This window comes from Psittacula echo (genome assembly GCF_963264785.1).
Source record: "Psittacula echo genome assembly, chromosome: 4".
In the NCBI taxonomy this organism is placed as follows: Eukaryota; Metazoa; Chordata; class Aves; order Psittaciformes; family Psittacidae; genus Psittacula; species Psittacula echo.
Genome location: NC_137738.1, coordinates 52,263,285 through 52,282,921, shown reverse-complemented (window position 1 = coordinate 52,282,921; position 19,637 = coordinate 52,263,285). Strand labels below are relative to the sequence as shown.

The following is a 19,637-nucleotide window of genomic DNA, read 5'->3' as shown; positions in this document are numbered from 1 at the left end:
GGAATACTCGTGCACTCAGAGTTAGTTTCTGGCACTGGTAACAAGCTTGTCGGCTGCTTGGTCCTCTGCTGCTCCCCCTGCTCAGGCATGAAGCCTGTCTTATACAGTGTGCTCTGAAATAGGCAGAAAAAAAGCAGTTGGTGAAGCAACGTTGGTTTTCAGGCTTGTAAACTGGTTCTGCATTGACAATATGCTTAATGATGCAAACCCATCTGCACATCCTGAGGAGCCCCAAAAATGGTAGGAGTTTCTAGGTTCAGCTTTCTTTCAGATCCTGACTGTGAGCCTGTGTTTAGAAGGGGAAGAGTGTAAGCCAATGACATCATTAAATATCTGGATTGAGAGAGGGTAGTTTTTACTTCCAGTTCTGGTCTTCTACTTTACCGGTTCTCACTGAGGCAAGGGTTTGTTATTGTTGCATCTGAATCTGCAAAGCCCATCTGTAGAAGGCCTATAAAGCTCTGTTCTTGAGGATAAGCACAAAGTCTTACATGCCCCGAAGACAGTAAAAGATTGTTATGCCCAAGGAGCAGCTGACAAGACTGAGCCGCAGAAACAGGGTGATCATCCTACAGCCAGCCAGAGACTTCATCTGTCATCAATATGCAGCCTCAGCTCAGTGGCTCACACCCCATCATTCTTTTCTCCCGAATGTTAAACATGTAATCCATCCCCACCTGCACCAACTGGTCTCCAGCACCCAGGTGAGGAGGGATAGTGATTTGCTTGAACAGTAGGCGGTCCCATGGAGAAAATGGACGAAGGAGGGGGAAGAAGGCTTGCTAGCTATGCACTGTAAATCATCATTGATATTCTTTGAAGTTTTGTTGTTTGAGGAGAATTTGATGTTTTCTGACTCAGGACACAAATGCTGTTTTGCTGTCCAGGCGTGTTTAGCAGCATTCAGTTCAGGTGCCATTCACTTTCCGCAGTTTCAAGAATAAAAAATGACGTTAGTGAACTTGCAAGTAGATAAAAAGTGGGCTTTATTTACATGAAAAAGAGCAGGATGCAGCCCTACTTGACTTTAGGCTGTTAACTATTAACCTGCCCTCTAAAAGCCTGGTAGGAGGTTTCACAGGCATCTCACTGTGTTAAAAATGGGCAGTCACTAACTTGGTTTCACCTAAGGGATTCACTGTAATTGATGTGCCCCCAAACATAACCATTTGTTGCTGCAAATGCAACATTTTGCCTTGTTCTAAAAATAAAAGGTTTAAAAAAAGAGAGACCTCTCAGAGTTTCTGAGAGACCAATTAGACAAAAGTATAGTTATTTTAGTATCCTGGAACAATACCATGGATGGATTTGTGCATCCAGTGTGTTTGGGCTTATCCCATTTTCACTGTCATAAAAATAGGCCATATTCATGGACACTGGTTTGCAGATGTCTCCCTTATTTCTTGTTTTTTTGTCTTTTGGATTGTTTTGTCTTTTAATCTGAGTCACCTAAAGGGACCAGGAGATGAGATGGGAGTTCAGTCTTTATGCCTCTTTATCCCTAGCTTCTGTTGGGAATGTTACCTCCCTAGAGTGGATGAAGATTTCCTAAGGGAGAAACTAGTAGAGAAGCAGCCTATTTCACATGTACTGTTGGAAAGATATCAGAGAGTAATAGCCTCTAATGGCTTTGGCCATAGCTATAGGAGTCTATGCAATGTTTAGAACAGAGCAAGGGTAAGCTATTTCCTTGGCATAAGCAAGATCCAAAAGGCAGGACTTGCGGCTGTGCACAGGCAACCTTTCTTCAGCCCTTTTCTACCTTTATTCTGCATTCAATGATGAATGGACCTGGAGGAAGAAGAAAGTCTGTGATTTATATAATTTAGGAGTAGATCATAGCACATAGCACAAGAAGACAAACCAGGCTGCTTGCTGCATAGTAAGCAGTTGGCTTTAACTAACTTTTCAATGGGTGGGTTTGCAACCTTAAATTCCAGTTATCAAGAGGATCAAAGAAGGTTATGCAATTTCCTAGAATGTTTTTCTTAAAAGGAAAAACCTAAAAATCAATTCTGTCACTCAGCATTAGCAGGCTCGAAACCTTAGCCCTCAGCAGTGCAAATAAGAAGCACTTAGGCTGCTGAGAGAAGATTATTACCCTAGAGAGGAGATGGGCAACTGGAGGAAATCCGGCACTAGGTATTGCCCCAGAAGAAAAACCAGCTACTGCGGCTGAGGGCTGAATGCATATATTCAAAACAGAATAGTCTGGCAGTTGTTCAGGCGGATGTAGTCACAGCCCGAAGGTGCCAGTTCATGCTGCTGCCTCCCTACTGTGAGCCTTTAAAATGTTTGTTTGCAGCCATTCTGAAAAATTATACTTCAATCAGGATGCCATGAGATAGGTAAAGGACATTTACGGAGGCCTGGGACGTGAATATTAGCAAGTTCTTAGAGCTATTGTAAAGGAGTTGTTTGTTCTTAATAGGAAAGGTCACAAGCGCCTTTTCATCAGGAGATACGACTTCAAAAAATACTACTGAAGAGTGAAGTGGACTGTTAGCGGCTCTTTAGTCACCAGCCTCATTAGTCATCTGCTTTTATAGGCACAGATAGCCTTGAGATCACACAAATGAGGACCTGAGTCATTTAATAGTCATGGATAGTTTTATTCGATTTCGAAAAAAGATAAAGGAATTGGCATGGCTTTGTTTGCAAGCTTCGTGTGCTCAGCCTCATTTGTGTGAAGCTATTGCCTGAAACTGAATATTATTTTACTCAACCCTGGAATTTTTATTTGTGCTCTGTTCCTCTGCTTCAGCATTTTGCACAGCACAGACTTGTGTTTTGGAAGCTGGTGCATAAAGGTCTCAAATAGATGACCACAAGCAATACATCTGACCATGACCAGAAATTATAAGCAAGGAAGCATCAGGCAGGTGGTAGAAATGCTGGGATCTCAACTTGAGGGTGAACCTGATCTTTCCTGATTTGCAAATAGAACAAAACTTTGACAGATAATTATCTGCAAAAAGATGGTTTGGTTTTGGTGGGGTTTCTTTTGATTCGTTGGTTGCTCAAGCTCCAGTAATTGCTACTGCTGGAAGATGTAAAATGCTATTAATAAGTAAGTACAATCACTTAATCAGTATTCAGATGCCTAAATATTTGCAATGTCCTAAGCTGGGCTCCAACTATCACTCTGGAAGGTGCAGGTCTCCCTTTGCGTCCTGTGTCACCTCTGCCAACTCTATGCAAACGCCTGGGAAACTCAAGGTTGCTTAAGTGGCACTTAAATGTATATGGTCAGGCAACTGAATTTCTCCTTCTCCATCCTGGATAGGATTTGAAGCTTAATAATATTTTCATACTTGATCTAATATTTTCAAAGAATCAGCTTCCTTCTCACCTGAAAAAACAACAGAACAGCATCAAAATTATTTGATGATAATGTGTTGTTATAATCTCTCAAGCTTGTAAAACTACGACCGGTCAACACCTCATTCAACACTAACTTCAGAGTTTCTTTTAATGGTCTGGCTGCAGCAGTGGCAGTGATTATAAGATGATGTCAATATAATTTCTTTTTAAAGGGATGTTTTTCTGCATTCATGGTGCTAGTGCAAGCTGAGACGTGTGAATTAGTGTTATACCCTAGAAATTAAAAACTCAGAAGCAAAAGTAAATGAATGTGGGAAGTAAAAGGAAGTGTGTGGTCCAGAGAGGCAAACTCCTTTTTTACTACAGCTACAACTGCTGATACTGAATTCAAGCAAAGGTAAATGTTTTAGACAATGTTTATCTGAACGGTGCTATTACTTGTTCTACAGGAAAGTCCTGAGGTGTTGACTTAATTTTGCTTTTTGCACAGTCCATATTCAGCATTTTTCCCTTCTACAAACGAAAGTCTTCAGGATGAAAAAAAAATTACCTTGACGTAACAATGAAGTTGTGATTGCAGTCGCCTAGCAGCTGGCAAACTTCTAACTTTGCCCACATCTTCATAGAAGTTATGCTTCAAGACCTCCTTCTATGGAATCAACTCACCGCTCCAGAAAACAGTGTCTTACTGAAAGATGTAAAGAAAAGTGGTTTACCTGTAAAGAATATGCATGGATAGTATTCTGTATTATTGTGTGCTAGAAGAAAATCTAATTGAATGACTAAAAGGCTATCCATAAATCTAAGCAGACAAAATTACGATTACCTAAAGGCCTACACTTGTTTTTCCGCCCTCTTAGTTTTGATTTAACTCTGAGTGCTGCATTTATTTATTTATTTTTCATATATGAGAGAGACAAGTAACTTTATTTTTCTTTAGGAGAAGGACTCTCCCTCAAGGAGTTTAAAACAAAATATTAATGCATTCAAGGTACACTTTTGCACTTAGTTTAACAAGATGAGGTCTGCTGTGTGTGGATAGCACAAATACATTATAATGACATTTCCCAGCACAAACCTTAGCTTTAATATGCAAGCTTTAAGATAATGTTGTTTCTCCCCCCACCCCTTCTCCCTCTGTTGCTTTCTAAATGTATTTTGGTGGAGGAAAAGGGAGTTTATTTTGCTTGGGTTTTCTTCGGTTTGTTTTTCTGGAGAGGACTGAGGTAGCAATGAGGAGCCTTGGCAGGGTACGCTGACTCCTTCGGTGCAAGGAGCATCTCCTTCCCTCTGGGTAGGCAAAGCCATTTTCTTGCCTTTTCCCTCCCCTGCCCTCTTTTTGGGCAGCCATCACAGCAGGCAATCCTCTCACTCCTTCCCTGAGAGAAAGGGGATGCAACCATAGCAAAAGGTCCCTGCCAGGCAGCTGCCTCAGCAGGGGCTGGTGGCAAGGACCAGCTGCCAGCCTGTGGTTTCATCAGACTGTCACGGTCTCTCTCAACGCACTCTTTATTTCATTGATCATAAAGGCCAAAGTGTGTGGGTTTTGATCTCAGATCTTCAGCAACAATCTGCCAATCAGTGCTGTCTGCTTCCTTTCCTTCTTATGTCATCATCATGAGTCAAATACCTGCCCAGCTACAATGACTTTGCCCCTTCAATTTATTTTTGCAGTTAGTGGATAAAAATCCTACAAACAAGATCCTCAAAACAAATAAAAACGTTTCTTGATACTGCTGAAAACTGACCTTCATGTGCCGCTCTGTCTTCCTCCAAGGCCTGCTAAACCCACAAGAAAGATTCCCATTAGTAAATCACTATTGGATCATTAAACCTTTGTAAGGCAGTATGTGCCTCACCAAGAGAATGAGGATTACGACACAGCAGTGGCTGCTGCCCACTGACAATCATGGGAACCGACCTCAGTAATAAATCCATTAATTATCTGGCTCACTTTGACCGGTTCTCACGCCAGAGCAGCTCCTTTGATGTGACCGTCAAAACCCAAGGATTCCCAGTAGTAGTAGCCACCAACAAAACAATAGACAAGTAATAATTCAGTATAAATATGTAAAATCTGCCTGCCTATATGCCCAGCTTTTGCAGTGGGGCATTTCTGTGCCTGTGGTGGAAATTTGAGACAAAAAGGGAAATAAAGCCTTTTTTTTCTTGTATATAACTTTTTGGGAGGAGAAAAGTGTTGGAGAGATATTCTTCAGCTATCATTGATGTGCATGACATTTTTAGCTAAGGGGGGATTCCCTGTTGCTTTTCAAAATCAATCCAACAGTTCACCACCAACATGCACTTAAGGACTTATCCTTCAGAGTGACTAAAGAAGTCTCTCTGAGGGACACAGAGGAACTATTCTTCCTCAGTGGGACTATTAATATAAATAGTTACTAATGGTTTTAAGCCCCTACAGGACCAAAACTTTGGAGGATTGATTCTTACTTATCTGTTTTGTAAAAATATGTAGATGTCAAGCTCTTTTTGAGTGTTTAAATACATCAGAAATACAACTGTTAGTCTGCTTCTTGGCTGTCCACCTGTAAAGTGGGAATACTGCTACTAAGTTCTTGTCCTTGATCTTGTCTAGTTAGACCTCAAACTCCAGGAAAGAGATTGTCTCCAAACTAATGATCATCTTGTGAGCACCCTTAACTAGAGTTTCTGGCACTTACCATAAGCCTCCAGTTAATAGAAGATAGTAACTGTCCTGGAATCCAATTGATAGTGAGGCAAATTTCTGATGGCATAAGGGATCACATCTGGCAGAGGGAAGGGAAAAATCCCCTTTAAATTGTACGATCAAAGGAGAAGCAGAATTTATTCAATTACATTTAACTATTCATTTTTTTACTCTTAAAGCAGGATCAGCAAACAGTAATAAACGCTAGGTACAAAAGAACTTAAGATACCCAGTTTTCAAAAGCACTGAAGCACCTGCAAGTATAGCAACATGATGGGGATGAATAAGCAGAGGATACTACTTCTGGGTATTCCTGTGCTGAGCTGTCATGGCGGAATTGCCCCCATGCTTAGGTGAGGTGAATCAGGCCTGCCTGCTCCTGCTGCCCTGAGTTGACCACTCCAAACTGCCCAGCAATGATGGGGGGTGATGGGCACCCCTTCTAAACTTCTGTATTCTTGAAGAAACATGGCAGCACGGCATGCGGCAGTGAGCTGTTGCATATTGCCTGCATTTACAGGCAGGGCCACCGGCAACTCACATCACTCCTTTCTCCCCAGACATGGACCTGGGGAGGTCATGATGGGCAGCCCAAAGGTGAGCACTGTAGAATGGGGTTTGGCATGCATACAAGGCATCTTTGTGAGCCTCACAGCCGGTAGGGAAGTCACAGTGATAGGAGCTCACTTGCTTTTCACACTCAGCTTCAGACTTCTTTCTTAAGGTGAGATGGGTACAGCATGGTTGGAGGGATGAAAGCCACCCAGCAAGCTACAGCAAGATGCTCCATTTTGATTAACCCATGGCCACAGTCCAAACAGATCTGAAGTTGAAACTTTGTACCCAGCTTGGGGTAGAGAATGAACAAACTAAAGATTATACACTGCAAAACTTCATCCTGATAGGATTATACAGGCAGTCTCTTATCTGAACAGAGGGAAAGATCATTCCTGTTTCTTTCATTCATTCTGCTGGATCTCTTGTGCAGAACTGCAGCTTACACAATACCAATTAAGCCATTTAAGGAATACAGAGGTGTCATTTATGCCAAAAAATCCCTTGCAAAGGATGCAGGGTCAGTTTGGGTACATAGCTGCTTGGCGGCAGAGCAGCAGAAGGCACCCTGCTGTGGCCACACGCTATCAGCCACCTCGGCCTTGCCTGGGTCACTGCTATTCTCTGTTACACACAGCAGGCAGCAACACCAGCCAGAGCATGTGTTGTAATATCAATTTATAGTCAGTTATTATTTTCCCTGCTTCTGGGGGAAACTGGCACCTCCCAGCTCCTTTTTCCTGACAGCAAGACAAAGATTAGGCACAGCATAATAACATTGTCAATATAGTTTACTAAAATGTGATTAATCAAAAGAGCACATGGGAAACAAAGCATGGAAAAGCAGAAGGTAATGATTGACTGTAGCCACAAGACAGTAATGAAAGGGGTCTAGAAAGAAGATTTTAAGCGTGTAAGTGAAAAGGTTCAGGCTTTTAAAAGGATCAGAGCTTTCATAATTTCATGATCAGAGCACTTCTTAATAGGATACGACAACTGCTCCTGTAAAAGGACTTTCTGGAAAATGGTCCTCGGATAGTATTACCTAGCAATATGTGTGGTAATTAATTCTGCATTGGACTTTCATTACCATCACCTTAAATAAAATGCCTTGGTTTGAATAAAATAGTATGTCTTAAAGCATGATTCAGAGTACATTTTCCAACTGTAGTTCTGAAGGGACAGTCCTGGCAGGATTTGAAATGAGACTGTTATATTTTTTCAGTTTATCTTACCGTCCAGGAGGTGTTCCATATTGGATCTCTACTTAGGAAAGAGATTTATAGTTATGTTTTAAGATAGCAATATTTTACAGTAACAATTTTGGGGAGAGATAATAGGAGGCAGGGGGAAAAAATACCTGGAGAAGGGATTGTGTGTCTGAAAGAATCTTCATTTATTTATTTATTTTATTTCCATCTCCACCAATTTAATAAACACTTTGCCATGTTTGTGCCCTTTGTGTCCTATGACACTAACACCATAACACAGACTGTTCCCATGGTTCACCAGCCTTGTGCATGTACGTGCAGGAGGCAACATAATCACACTCATCTTGTCTCCTTGGGCAGCTGAATCCCTTGGATCCTGACCCAAGATGCAGAAATTCTGGTTCCCTCCTTTGCCTTAGCACAGACTTTCTGCATGCTCTTCAACATTTACACATGAAAAGCAGAGATGCTGCTGGCCAGTGACAGGCCACTGATGGCCATGTGATGGTTCATCTATCTGGTAATAGCATATGTCATCAATATATAAATGCCACAGACAGACTGAGGTGTTAAAGAATCCGTTGTAACTTATCTTTTTTAAATGCTACGTTAAGACTGTTTAAAAGATTGTAAAGCTTACATGTACAGCTTTAGACTCAAGGAAACACGTTGCACATAATTTGGCTTAATAGCAGCTTAATACAAAGCGTTCATTACTCTATAGGTCACGGGAATTAAATGGGTGCAATATTAACCTATGGAATTAAGTCTGAAATCGTCAGAGCAATTACCATTCTGGGAGGCGAGGGTGAGTGGCCGCAGATACGGGACCGGGGTGCCATCTCGTGGCATGTTCAAATGATGCTTATATTAGTAAGAAGAGGCTCGTCCTATAAAAGATGGGATGAAATTGTATACAATGTCCTGGGAACAGAATAAATCCAATAACTGCATGCCTGTATGTGCTCCAGATAGAAGTGAAATAAGAGGGCATGTAGAAAATATCCCTGTAAGGAAAAAAAAAAAACAAAACCAAAACCAAAAGGAGCTTTCATTTTCGTTTTCTAAAAAGTCCACTGGTGGTGAAAATAATGCAAAATTTTATGTTCACTCCCAAGCAAGGTATTTCATGTAAGACTGTAAACAACTTAAGTGGAATTAGTGTATAACTTAAAGGAGGCAACCAGAAATAAAAGTAAATGCCAGAAATAAAAGATCAAGATGGGATATGAGAGCTTCTGTTCACAAATTTTTCAATAAAGTATAAAAAGAGCTAACAGTTAAGAGCTAACAGAAACTCAGTTGCTGGTATAAATTGATCTGTAGTTAAGGTATTGTCTTCCTTACCTTCCTTATTCCTACCGCAGTGCATTCCCACCAGCTGTTGCTGTGAGATGGAAGGGAACTGGTCAAGCTCTTGAGAAAGAGCAGAAATTAATGTAAAAATATTTGTGATACAGTATCTCAGAATATACCACAGTTAGAAGCAAATTCAGCTACATTTTGAGAATGTGGTGGTGATGATGATGATGGTGATAATAGAAACATATTGATCTTATATTTGATTGAAGTACCTCTGTTCTAACCTGTGCAGCCATGTGCCGTGTCATTTTTGTAATGTGCTTTTGACTGTACTGTCAGTCCTCTGAAAAATAGCCTGTTTTTTTTCTGGGGCTTCAGCATGGCAGTGTCACAAGTTATGTATTATTTTAAACAAAAATATCAACAAAGACTTTAGGAAAGAGGCTTCTTCCACCTGTTAAAAAACAAACACATACACCGTTCTTTCCCTCCATCACACTAAACTTAAGGCCCAGGAAACAGGGAGTCAGAAAGTGCCATAACTGTTCAAGCTGTGCTGAAGGTGAGGACTGATCCTGGCATCTTTTCACCCCAAACCAGGACACTTTTAATCACAGCGCGACCTGAAGAGGACAAATTCCCTCTCTTTGCGGGGTGGATATTTGTTCTCTGTGCGAGGGTCAGTTTCAGGTCTGGCATCAGACTGAAAAGGGATTGGGAAGGCCATTAGGTACTCTCTTCAGGGACTATGATTCCATTCCCAGCAAAATACTGGAAACTGTGCTCTTCCTTTGTGTGCACGAGCTATTATGGTGATATTTTTCCCCAGGTTTCTAAAATCTTACATATGATTACCCTTTCTTAAATGACTCTAATGCTGGACTCATGGTGCTAACAGCATCTGAACATACTACTATTTAAAAACAAAAACAAACAAAACCCAAAGGAAATGCTTCTTTTGTCCCTATTCTGTAAAACCATATCTATACCTTTCCTGAGAAACACCTGAAATTCACTTTGGCTGCTTCTAAACTGACCTATCATTTTCTGAGGTAGAAAAGCAGCAACTACTTCCACCAAGTTGGTAATGCATTTCACCATAAATACACTGCAAAGAGCCAGTCTGTCTGTTCCTCGGGTGAGTAAACACCATGGAGAATTGCAGCCCTGCTCCTGCCAGAACAGAGATGCTGGGAGCAAATCCTTCCCATCTTCTCTGAGAGAAACAGCACTCAGCCAGAGGGACACACGTGTACCATGACAGCTAAGGGGGTCCCCCCTCCCATTGCTCAAGGACTCATGACAGCACCAAGTGACCATTCATTTGTGGGGCAGAAGGTGTGGCAACACCCTTACCTATCAGAGCAGCCAAAAATAAAGGATGATGTGGTATTTCTAAGTGTTACCTGTGCCTCTCTAGGCAGACACTGATCAGCAGCCCTAGAAACCCTTTGGATGGGCATGGAGTTCTGTGAAGGTAACAATTCCAGGCAGACGCTGCATCTGGATGGGCTTCTCCTGCCTGCACCTGCATGGGGCTCTAAGACTTTGCGTACTCCCTTCATGCACGAGTCCTCCAAGCTGCCAAATGTGTCCTAAAGCTTGCTGCTGGGCAGCAACGCAGACATCTCGGGCTTGCACAGCAGCCGGCCGGATGCTCCGTAAAACACAACAGCAGGAGAAGGTCGAAAACAATCTTGAAAAGTGAAAGAATTGGGACAACCGTGGAGTAAGAAAACAGCTTCCCTGACCGGGAATCGAACCCGGGCCGCGGCGGTGAGAGCGCCGAATCCTAACCACTAGACCACCAGGGATCCTTAGTGAGGCTTTCTACAAGCCTTCTCAAGAATTAATTCACATACCCGCCCCCTCCCCCCCAAAAAAACCCTCGTGATTTCTCCTCTTTGTGCTCCCCTCTTTTGGGCAGTACCAAGTTCCGGAGGCAGCTGTACGTAGTGAGGGACGTTCCATTCCATCCCACGGAAGTGGGGTGAGGAGAGAGGGAGCATCCCAGTCGGGGCGAGATATGGGATGGCGGTGGGAGGCCGGCTGCGACATAGCCCAGGCCCTGAGGTCAGCCTGGCGCTGCAGGAGAGGGGGCAGCTATGCCCCGCACAATGCGGTGGCCAGCGCTGCGCAGCTGGCGCAGAGGGCGGGTGGGTTGGAGGAAGGAGCCGAGCGCGGCCCGGAGCGAGTCCTCCTCCTCCCACCGCCCTCTCTGTTACCGCGCGGGGCTCTGGGCGGTCCCTGCCTGGAGCAGCGCTGTACGGAGTGGCTGCTCCTCGTTTCGTGTTGCCTGTTCGCGCCGTCCCTCACAAGACAATCTCACTAGAGGATGCTGCTGCAGCTGCTTGTGCGCTGCGAATCCCGGCCGGCGGCTCCCGGGAGCGGGAAGCGAGCATGCCGGTGGGGCTGTCCTCTGCTCGCCTGGCTTGCTCTGCAGGCGGCTGTGGAGACAAAAGCCCACAGCTTCACCGGTTTTCGGTGTTTGCTCTGCAGGGGAGAGCCGATCAAAGGCCTGCCTCAAGCGGAAGCCCGTGTCTCCACAGGGGAAACGAGACTAGTGGGGTTCGCCTGCCTTGCGCTGCCAGGGCCCTCTTACACAACTGATGTGAATCTGTGACTTCGAGTTTTATTGGTAAGGTTTCTAAGAGAGGAGTGAAAGCTCTGCCATCAATGCAAGTGTCATCTGCGTTAAGTGCTTTTTCCTCTGGTGTGTTGATTTCATGAGCAAAGCGGATCTGAGAGCTGTACTAGCAGAAGTGATCTTTTCCTATTATAAGTAGTGGCCATAATGTAAGAGGGTTTACTCTACACAAGCAAATTTCTCTAGTTCTTGCATACACCACCCACACCTCACCCCACCCCGCCTCTGAAATGCACTATAAAAGTAACCTTTTTCATATGAAGATAGATAAACTTCAGCCTATATATTTGTGGACTCTGCAAATAAGCATTAGCTTATCTTTAAAAGCTTTAGAGTCTGAAAACAAACTTAGGGAGACCACTTTCCTCAGGGATGTACTCGAGAGGTCTGGGTGTTTGGTTTCCCTCTCACTTGAGTCCCTGTTCAGCCAAAGGTTCATTTCATCCCAAAGCCTTCATAGGAGCAGGCTTGAGCAAAATGTCTTGATTGCAATGGATCTTTCTTTTGTCCAAACTGAGCAAAATTACTGTGCAGTGAAGTAGATAACTTACAGAATGTGAGGTTACAATCAGGCCCAATTAGACACACATAGTCTTACATACTGCAGGAACTGCATTTCATGTGTCTATCTACAGCTCCTGCTTTGTTAAGGTCTTAGAGGAGACAAGGCTGTGGAGCCCTGAAGGCAGAGCACAGCTCAGATTGAGGCGCCACCGCAGCCTAAGGCCACTGCAGAAAGGGGGATGTGGTTAGGTGAAAGAGGTTGCCTGGTCCCAGCAGGTAATCTATGCCCTGTCTTGAGAAGAAAGGCAAAGTTTCTGGTTTCCTACAAACTCAGAAGAAAGGCAAAGGGATCTGGTTTCCTGCAACTCAGAACCTGCAAGGGACACTAACCAAATATTACGGTGGTGCTATACCGCAGAAACTGAGCTAGCTTTAAAGGAGTTTGTATACTCCTCACCACAGAGTCGTGGTTAAAAGCACATGTTTCCCTGCCCTGGGTGCTTCTCAGGTGGGTTTTGGAAGGTACCGATTTCTATGCTTCCATGGCTGTGATGCTAGCAGCATTTGAGACAGCCGGGTTAAAAGTAGGGTAGGTCCATATCAGCTGCATTGAAGATGTGTTAGAGAAGGGTCGTTGCCACTGCTTGTTCTTAAGAGCACCTCTGTTGTGCAACACCTCAGAGGAAGGCAGGAGTGACCCCCGTCCCCCGACTTTTAAGTTGCCTGTGTGACAGAGGCAAAATAATACCCTGCCAATTTCAGAAAAGTAGCTTAGCCTATGAAAGGTGGGATCTCATGCCTAATGGCAGGGCAGGAGAATGTGTTTTGTGTATGCCTTAGGAAACTGTTAAGATGTAGAAACAAATACTTCTCACTCTCTTATGCTTGACAATTAACAAGTTATTTTCGAGATGTGCAATATATCATACTGAATTTCTCTTGAGCAGTGAAAGGGTTGTTGGTTACGCCTGTAAGAGTGGTGAAAACTCTGTATGTATGTACTAGAGAAAATTTACTGAAATAAGAATTCTCCCCCAGGCTGTGGGAGGCAGGAGTCTGACCACTAGACCACCAGAGAAGTAGCACTCAGAATAATATGTGCTCTAGTTATTATTAGAAGTAGCTTTATTTTCTGTACAAGTCATGTGCACTGACAAAAAATTACACCTCTTCTCTGATTTCCTATACCGGATAGAGAAATGCATCAGTGAAACTGTCAGCAATTCAGCCTCCTGCCAGCACAGAAGCAGCCAGTGCCTGTGCCTGCCTCCCTGTGATGCTAGCTGGAGAAGAACGATCTTCCCAAAAGCACCAGGGAAGGAATGTTGGAGGCCAGTGTTTCTTCCCACTTAACAGAACAGTGGTGTGTTGGTAAACCAAGAGAGTAATACCCAGTGTTCGAGGTACTGTATCCCAGCTCTCAGAGTTCGGTGTGCAAAGCTTAAATAAATTTGCAATCTGATAAATAAGAGCAATTACTTTAAATGCAAGCTGTAAAGCAGTGTGCAATTAACTTGGCTGTTCCATATGAATATATTGTATATTATTATTATTACTTTAATTTGCCATGTGCGTTATGTGTGACAGTAGGCTTACTATATAAACATAAGTAAGAATAGCATCAAAGTAAGAATAGCATCAAAGTAAGAATAGCATCAAAATAAAAACATCAAATCGCTAATTTACTGCGAGTATATTATTTGAGTACGCTTCCGCTATATAATCACAAAATCAGAGAATCATTAGGGTTGGAAGGGACCTCTGGAGATCCTCTAGTCCACGCCACTGCCAAGGCAGGGCCATGTAATGTTAAGTGCAAATTGTCTTGAGTACCTGGAGTACATGCTTTATCAGCAATGAAAATCCTTATTCGTACAAAAGCTGTATATGGTAGTTACAACTATATGTAATGTGTGTATTTATCGCTCCTCTCTTTCCTCAAGTGAACATTTGATATGGAAAGTCTTGACATCAGTTTTTCTTCTTTAAGTTAGCCTGATTTAAAATGTACATCATCCCAGTTTTAGGGAAGCAAAGTTAAAAATTATGCCCACTTTTTTGCGGTTTTATGTTTAATTTCCACATGTGGTCAGAATGGTTACTTAACTATTAGATTATAATGATTTTCTGGGTGAAAATACTATTGTAGTTTACATTCGTGATATCTGTTTTATCCATAATTGCATTTTATGTAAATAATCTAAGGAAAATCTCAAAAGGCGTTGTCCAAATATTACAGCGGTTCTGGTACTCCTAGCTCCAAGAATCATCTTCCAAGCTGTACCGTGACTTGCTGTAGCTTCTTGTAGTTTAACTAAACTAAGGCTAGGGGGCAGCATGTGAGAATTTGCAGTGTCATGTCTTAACGCTCTGCAGACTGGTCACCGAGTAGTTACAGCAAATATTTTAAAGATCCTGAAGAAAAAATGGTGGAGTAACTCACCAACAATATTTTTATAAATACTTTTACAAGTTCTTGTATTGTTTTCCTTGATCTTTCGTTCTTCCCCTGACACTAGATTTGATCCAGGAAAACCTGTGTCAGCTTTTTTCCTCTTACCCTGTGGTAAAATGCACATGATTCTGGGGTTCAAGGATAACTATGGCAAAGGGGTGCTTCATCCAGTGTCACTGAGGTCAACAAAATACCTCAGTTGGAACAAATATGATTTTTTTAAATCATCATCTCACATATCTCAGCAAATTCCTTTTCTTTTACAGTCTTTTGTCTGCAGAACATTTTGGAAGCAACTTCTGTTTTGCCCTGCTAAACAGCAGAAATGGATGCACAGAGGAGAACTTCTGATTAAGTTTCAAGTTTTGGCCTCTTTCTCTTTCATTTTTGTGAAACTTGCAGAAATTTTCAATACCTCTGTCAAATAGAGTTACATCTAGACAGTCAATTCGAAGTTACAGGGTTAGTTGGGGACAGTCAGAAAATTCATCATTACATAAACCAAAGAAACCAGGATAAAAATAGCCATGTATTGTTACAGAAGTCAACCCCCAGTGCATGGTAGGATCAAGCAGAGCCTCAATTATGTATGCATAAGAGTCTGCCTGTATGAGACCTATTTTGTGACTACTTCATGGTGAGCAATTGTCAGAATAATCGAGAAACCCAGGATGACTGCTAAGGGGGGAAAAACTGGTGTCACCTTTATTTTTATTCCTTTTGGAAACTTCCTTTTGAAAACAGTAGGACTGTTGCAGTGTTCAAGCTCAGCAGTGTAATTCTTTATGGCAGGTTGTCTTCATTAAATAAACAAGCTTTAACCTAACAGTTGCAGATGTTAAAAAAAATAAATTACATGAATCACACCTTATAAAAATAGTACAATGAGTGAAAAACAAGTTTGCCAAATCCTGAAATGAATGAGTGACATGAATTTAAGATTCTAAGCATTGATGCCACAAAGACAATGAATTAAAATGATGTTAGGTAATTTGTACTCAAATAAATCGCAATGGAACATATTGCCTGGGTAAAGAGCGAACCATTCAGACCATCTTCTACCCTCTGTGCTGAATAGAGACCCAAACTAAATTACAGTGCTGTAATCAGGACTTGTACAATGATTCTGTTCTAGTCCCAGCCTGCTTACTCTGCTAGTCTGACAGGAGTTTGAGTGATTTCTTCACCATGCCAGTAGGCTAGAATATGTATGTGAAATGCTTGGGGCAGTGTAAATACCAGAGTAACTTAGTTTCTTTGCCTGCTATATGGACTCTATGCACTGTCCTCATAGAGCTTTCTACACAGTACAGCAGGGCTGACCGTGCTTAGAATGATGATGGGCAGTGAACTGGTACATAAGAACAGAGACAACTTTTCTTAGAGCTAAAATAAGGTCTTGGTCACTGTCCTTGTTGTGCAAGTTCAGCTGAGAGGTAAGTAGGGTTTCCACCACTGTGATGGATAGGGCTGCATACCTTCTGCAACTTGGCAAGAGAAGTCGGGTAAATGGTATTGGTTTCGGTCTGCAGTTTTCTGCCTTTTTTTCCCCAATTCTGTAATCTAAGTGGTGCTGGAGGAGTAACTGAGAGCAGGGCCCCATTCTTTTGTGCTGTACTAGAGAATCCTTGTGCCAGTGAGGTCGGAGATTTTAACCAATGTAACTTTGGATTTGCCTAACTTTTGCCTGGGTAGTAATATAGATAAAAGATGTTGTAACTGCAGTATGCTATCAAAACATAACCTCTAAGCAGGAAGACTGTGTTTTAAAGGAATCTATGTCTTGCAAAATAAACTGTTTTGGGGATAAAAAAGAGTAGATGTAAACTTCAATTTTAGCTGGAAGTACAGCAGCAAATTTAGTGGAGGAATTGAGACAGTTACTGTCCCAGTACTGACACTGAATGGTAGAAAGCACATGCTATGAGTAGGGTGATGGTAGTGCTGGTAGGAGGTGGCTGCGTGTCCATACTGGAGTTGTATTTGGCCCTGAAAACAATATGTATGGTTTTGAAGAAGTAGACCCTTTAAGCAGCCATTAGATTGAAAACCAGGCCTCTGACAAATACCTCTCTTACTTAAAATTAAAAATTGTTGGATTTATAACTACTAAAAAATTCTTACCTTGAGACGCTGCTGGCACACTATCTTAGACTCTGTATGCATATACATACAATTTGTGCTACTTTTTTATTTATGCAAGTTTCTGCCTATCTTTATGGTTTTGTCTTGCAGAATTTGAGATTTAATGATGCTACAAAACATTTGTAAGCCTTTCCTTAGGCTTTCCAGTCTTTCAGAGCTGGTTACTGGCCAAAGGACGAAAAAGAAATTTAGACATTGTTCAGGCTAGCTGCCAACACCCAGAACAACCTGGAGTTGTCTGGGATAAGGGAATGGAGTTTTTGGTAACTGTATCAGGTTTTGGTTTTGGGGTTGGGTGAAGCCTGCACGCTGACAGCGTGGGAACAGCAGATAAAGTTTGCAGGCTTTTCAGTTTCCCATGGATCTAAAGTCTTTGGTTAACCTCAATTCCCCAGATCTGTTGTTTTGTTTTAGTACTGCCCTTGAGAAAACTCCTCTCCAGAGGCATAGCCCGGCGCTTGGCCTGTGTGAAGCAATACGCCACGCTCGGATTACTCTAGCCACAAAGACAGATAAACCCCTTGCCCCAGAACGGGGTTCGCCGGCGGCGGGCGGGACTGGGGCCTGGGGCGGCTTGGGGTAAAGCGCGCTCATGTCCTCCAGCCCTCCGCTCCGCGGCGGGCCGCTCCCGCAGCGACAAGCCCATCCAGAACCCGCTGAGCCCCGGCCCCCCGGGGGCCGGGCGGGGCTGGGAGGGAGGCGGGATCGGCAGGGCGGAGCGGATCGGAGCGCAGCGGCGGGGTTGGAGCTGGCGCTGCCCTGGCCGAGCGGGGAGGGCAGTAGCTGCCGCTCTCGCAGCGATTTTTCGCCGCCGCCCGGCAGGGGGGCCCGTGCGCCGCGGGGCCGCCATGCCGCTCGCCCCCCGCCCTGCAGGTGCGCCCCGCGGGCAGGCCGCGTCCTTTTCCTGTTTACTCCGTGCCGGGGAGTGAGGGGGGGGCAGGCAAGGGGCGGGCGGGACTGGCCGGACACTGCCTGGGGGTCGGCGGGGCTGGGCCGGGCGCGGAGCCCCGGTGGGCGGCGGGCTGAGGCTAGCGCCGTCGGTACTGCGGTGCGGGAGGGGCAGCTTGCCTGCCCATTTGTTTACCGAGTCGGCCCGGCGGGGCATCGCGGGAGGTGAGGGGCGGCGGTGACGGGGGGGGGTTGCAGTGACCGGGGGGGTTGCGACGACCAGCCCGGTCGTGGTGCCTGCGGTGCAGCTCCGGGTTTCGCCTTTGCTGCCGCCTTTAACCAGCCGGTACAGCCGAGGGGGTTGCTTTGTTGGCTTTCACGGCTCCAAACCTTATTTATTTCCTCCCTCCCCAGATCTTGGATGATTCACTGGAATGTTCCAGGCTCGCTATATCTTAATTTATAGTCTCAGGTTGTCATGATTAAGAAGTGCTGCCGGGTGCCAAAGGTGTGTTGGTAACTGATCTTTTATTTTTGTCTTTTTAATCTGTGCAACTGACTTTGTGTACCTCATCGTACCCTGCTTCGGAGTTGTTTTTTGGCTGGAGTGGCTTACCTGTGTGGTGTTGATATGCGTGCAATGTGATGGTGCTAAAGGATGCAGTAACTGCTTGTCCTCTAGGTGATGAAATAAGGTGATGAACACTTGGACTCAGTAACAGGCTTTTACCATCTGTTTACTTTATGTGCCACAATTATTGTTCTCCCACTAAGTAGTCATGCATTTCTTGTATTAATGCATACTGATGGACTTCTAAGATGGGTAGGTGCCCATTAGTCGATTATGGTTTGCGTCAAATGCTGTGACCCAGAATAAGGGCCTGTGTTTGGATGATACTTAAAATGCATATTGATGAACTCTCCTAGCATATTGTATCAGCAAGTGTTTATATACCACGGAAGTCACATTTTGCTTGTAGTGGTCTTCTGGATATGTATATATGCACATGCAGACTTCAGAAAATTGATGGAGTAGTTGATAGAAAATGCTAAGAGAAGTATACATGTGTACTTTCTGAATGAAAATTACTTTATCAGGAATATAGGTCTTTATATGTAACTCATGGTTAAAAAATTATAAGGCCTGGTGCATTTTGTGCTGCTTTCTATTTTACGCTTTTACCTGAAAATGTTCATAAACATACATGAAATATCTTAAGGCTCTAAACAGGCAAGTAATGCTGGTTCTGAGAAGAGTTGTATTGAAACTGATAGGTCTGCATGTAGACAAAATCCTGTCTGATGGCTTTCCGTGGTTTTTTCCTTTGGTTTTTTTTTTTTTCATAATGGATCAAGATCTTGGGTCTCGAAGGGAATTCTGTGCTTCAGTTAAATTCAATAGAATTTTTTCTTGTTGCGGGTTATGCTTTGAAGAAAGAAATGCTTCTAGAAAACCTGATTCAGACAAAATCAGTTTTGAGGCCCAGTCTCTGCATCTTGATACTCACATTTGCCCAGTGTCCTTTTCTCACGACACGGGTGGCCACACTCCCATTTGGTCACATGGCAAAATGATAAGTGATTCCGTTTGGAGTTGAGGTGACTTAGAATTGATTGGAACAGGCCTTGTCTGGTTGTGTAAGAATATGGCTTTGTTGCTTTGTGTATCCATGGTTCTGGAAGAAAAGATTAAAATCAGCTGGGGGTTGGCATTAGTAAATACATGACTAGCTTATGGTCCTGATTTAAGTGGGCAACTCGCAAATCTCTTGCAGGGTTAGGAAATAAGTCCCTCTATTCAAATAGAGGTGAATTCATTGGAATGTGGTTTGGGTTGGAGAACACCGTTTCTTCAGGAAGGTTGTTAATGAAACTGTGAGAGTCCTATGGATGGATACTGCAGCCAGAGTGGCT

The 19,637-nt window shown here is 43.4% G+C and overlaps 1 protein-coding gene across 9 annotated transcripts in view; it reads left to right on the top strand.

Moving 5' to 3' along the window:
- Positions 1 to 17,566: 17,566 nt before the first annotated feature.
- The window catches only part of NCOA7 (nuclear receptor coactivator 7), an 85,955-nt gene continuing 83,884 nt past the window's right edge, over positions 17,567 to 19,637 (top strand). For 6 of the 9 annotated variants that reach the window (XM_080615181.1, XM_080615180.1, XM_080615173.1 and 3 more), the window contains exons 1-2: positions 17,567 to 17,708; positions 18,138 to 18,231. In XM_080615181.1, coding sequence (XP_080471307.1) covers positions 18,202 to 18,231 — 30 coding nt within the window. In that variant the 5' untranslated portion in view covers positions 17,567 to 17,708; positions 18,138 to 18,201. Of the gene's footprint in view, positions 17,709 to 17,932; positions 17,949 to 18,137; positions 18,232 to 19,637 lie in introns of those variants that run through there. The other 3 variants (XM_080615179.1, XM_080615184.1, XM_080615186.1) reach the window with 3 other exon arrangements.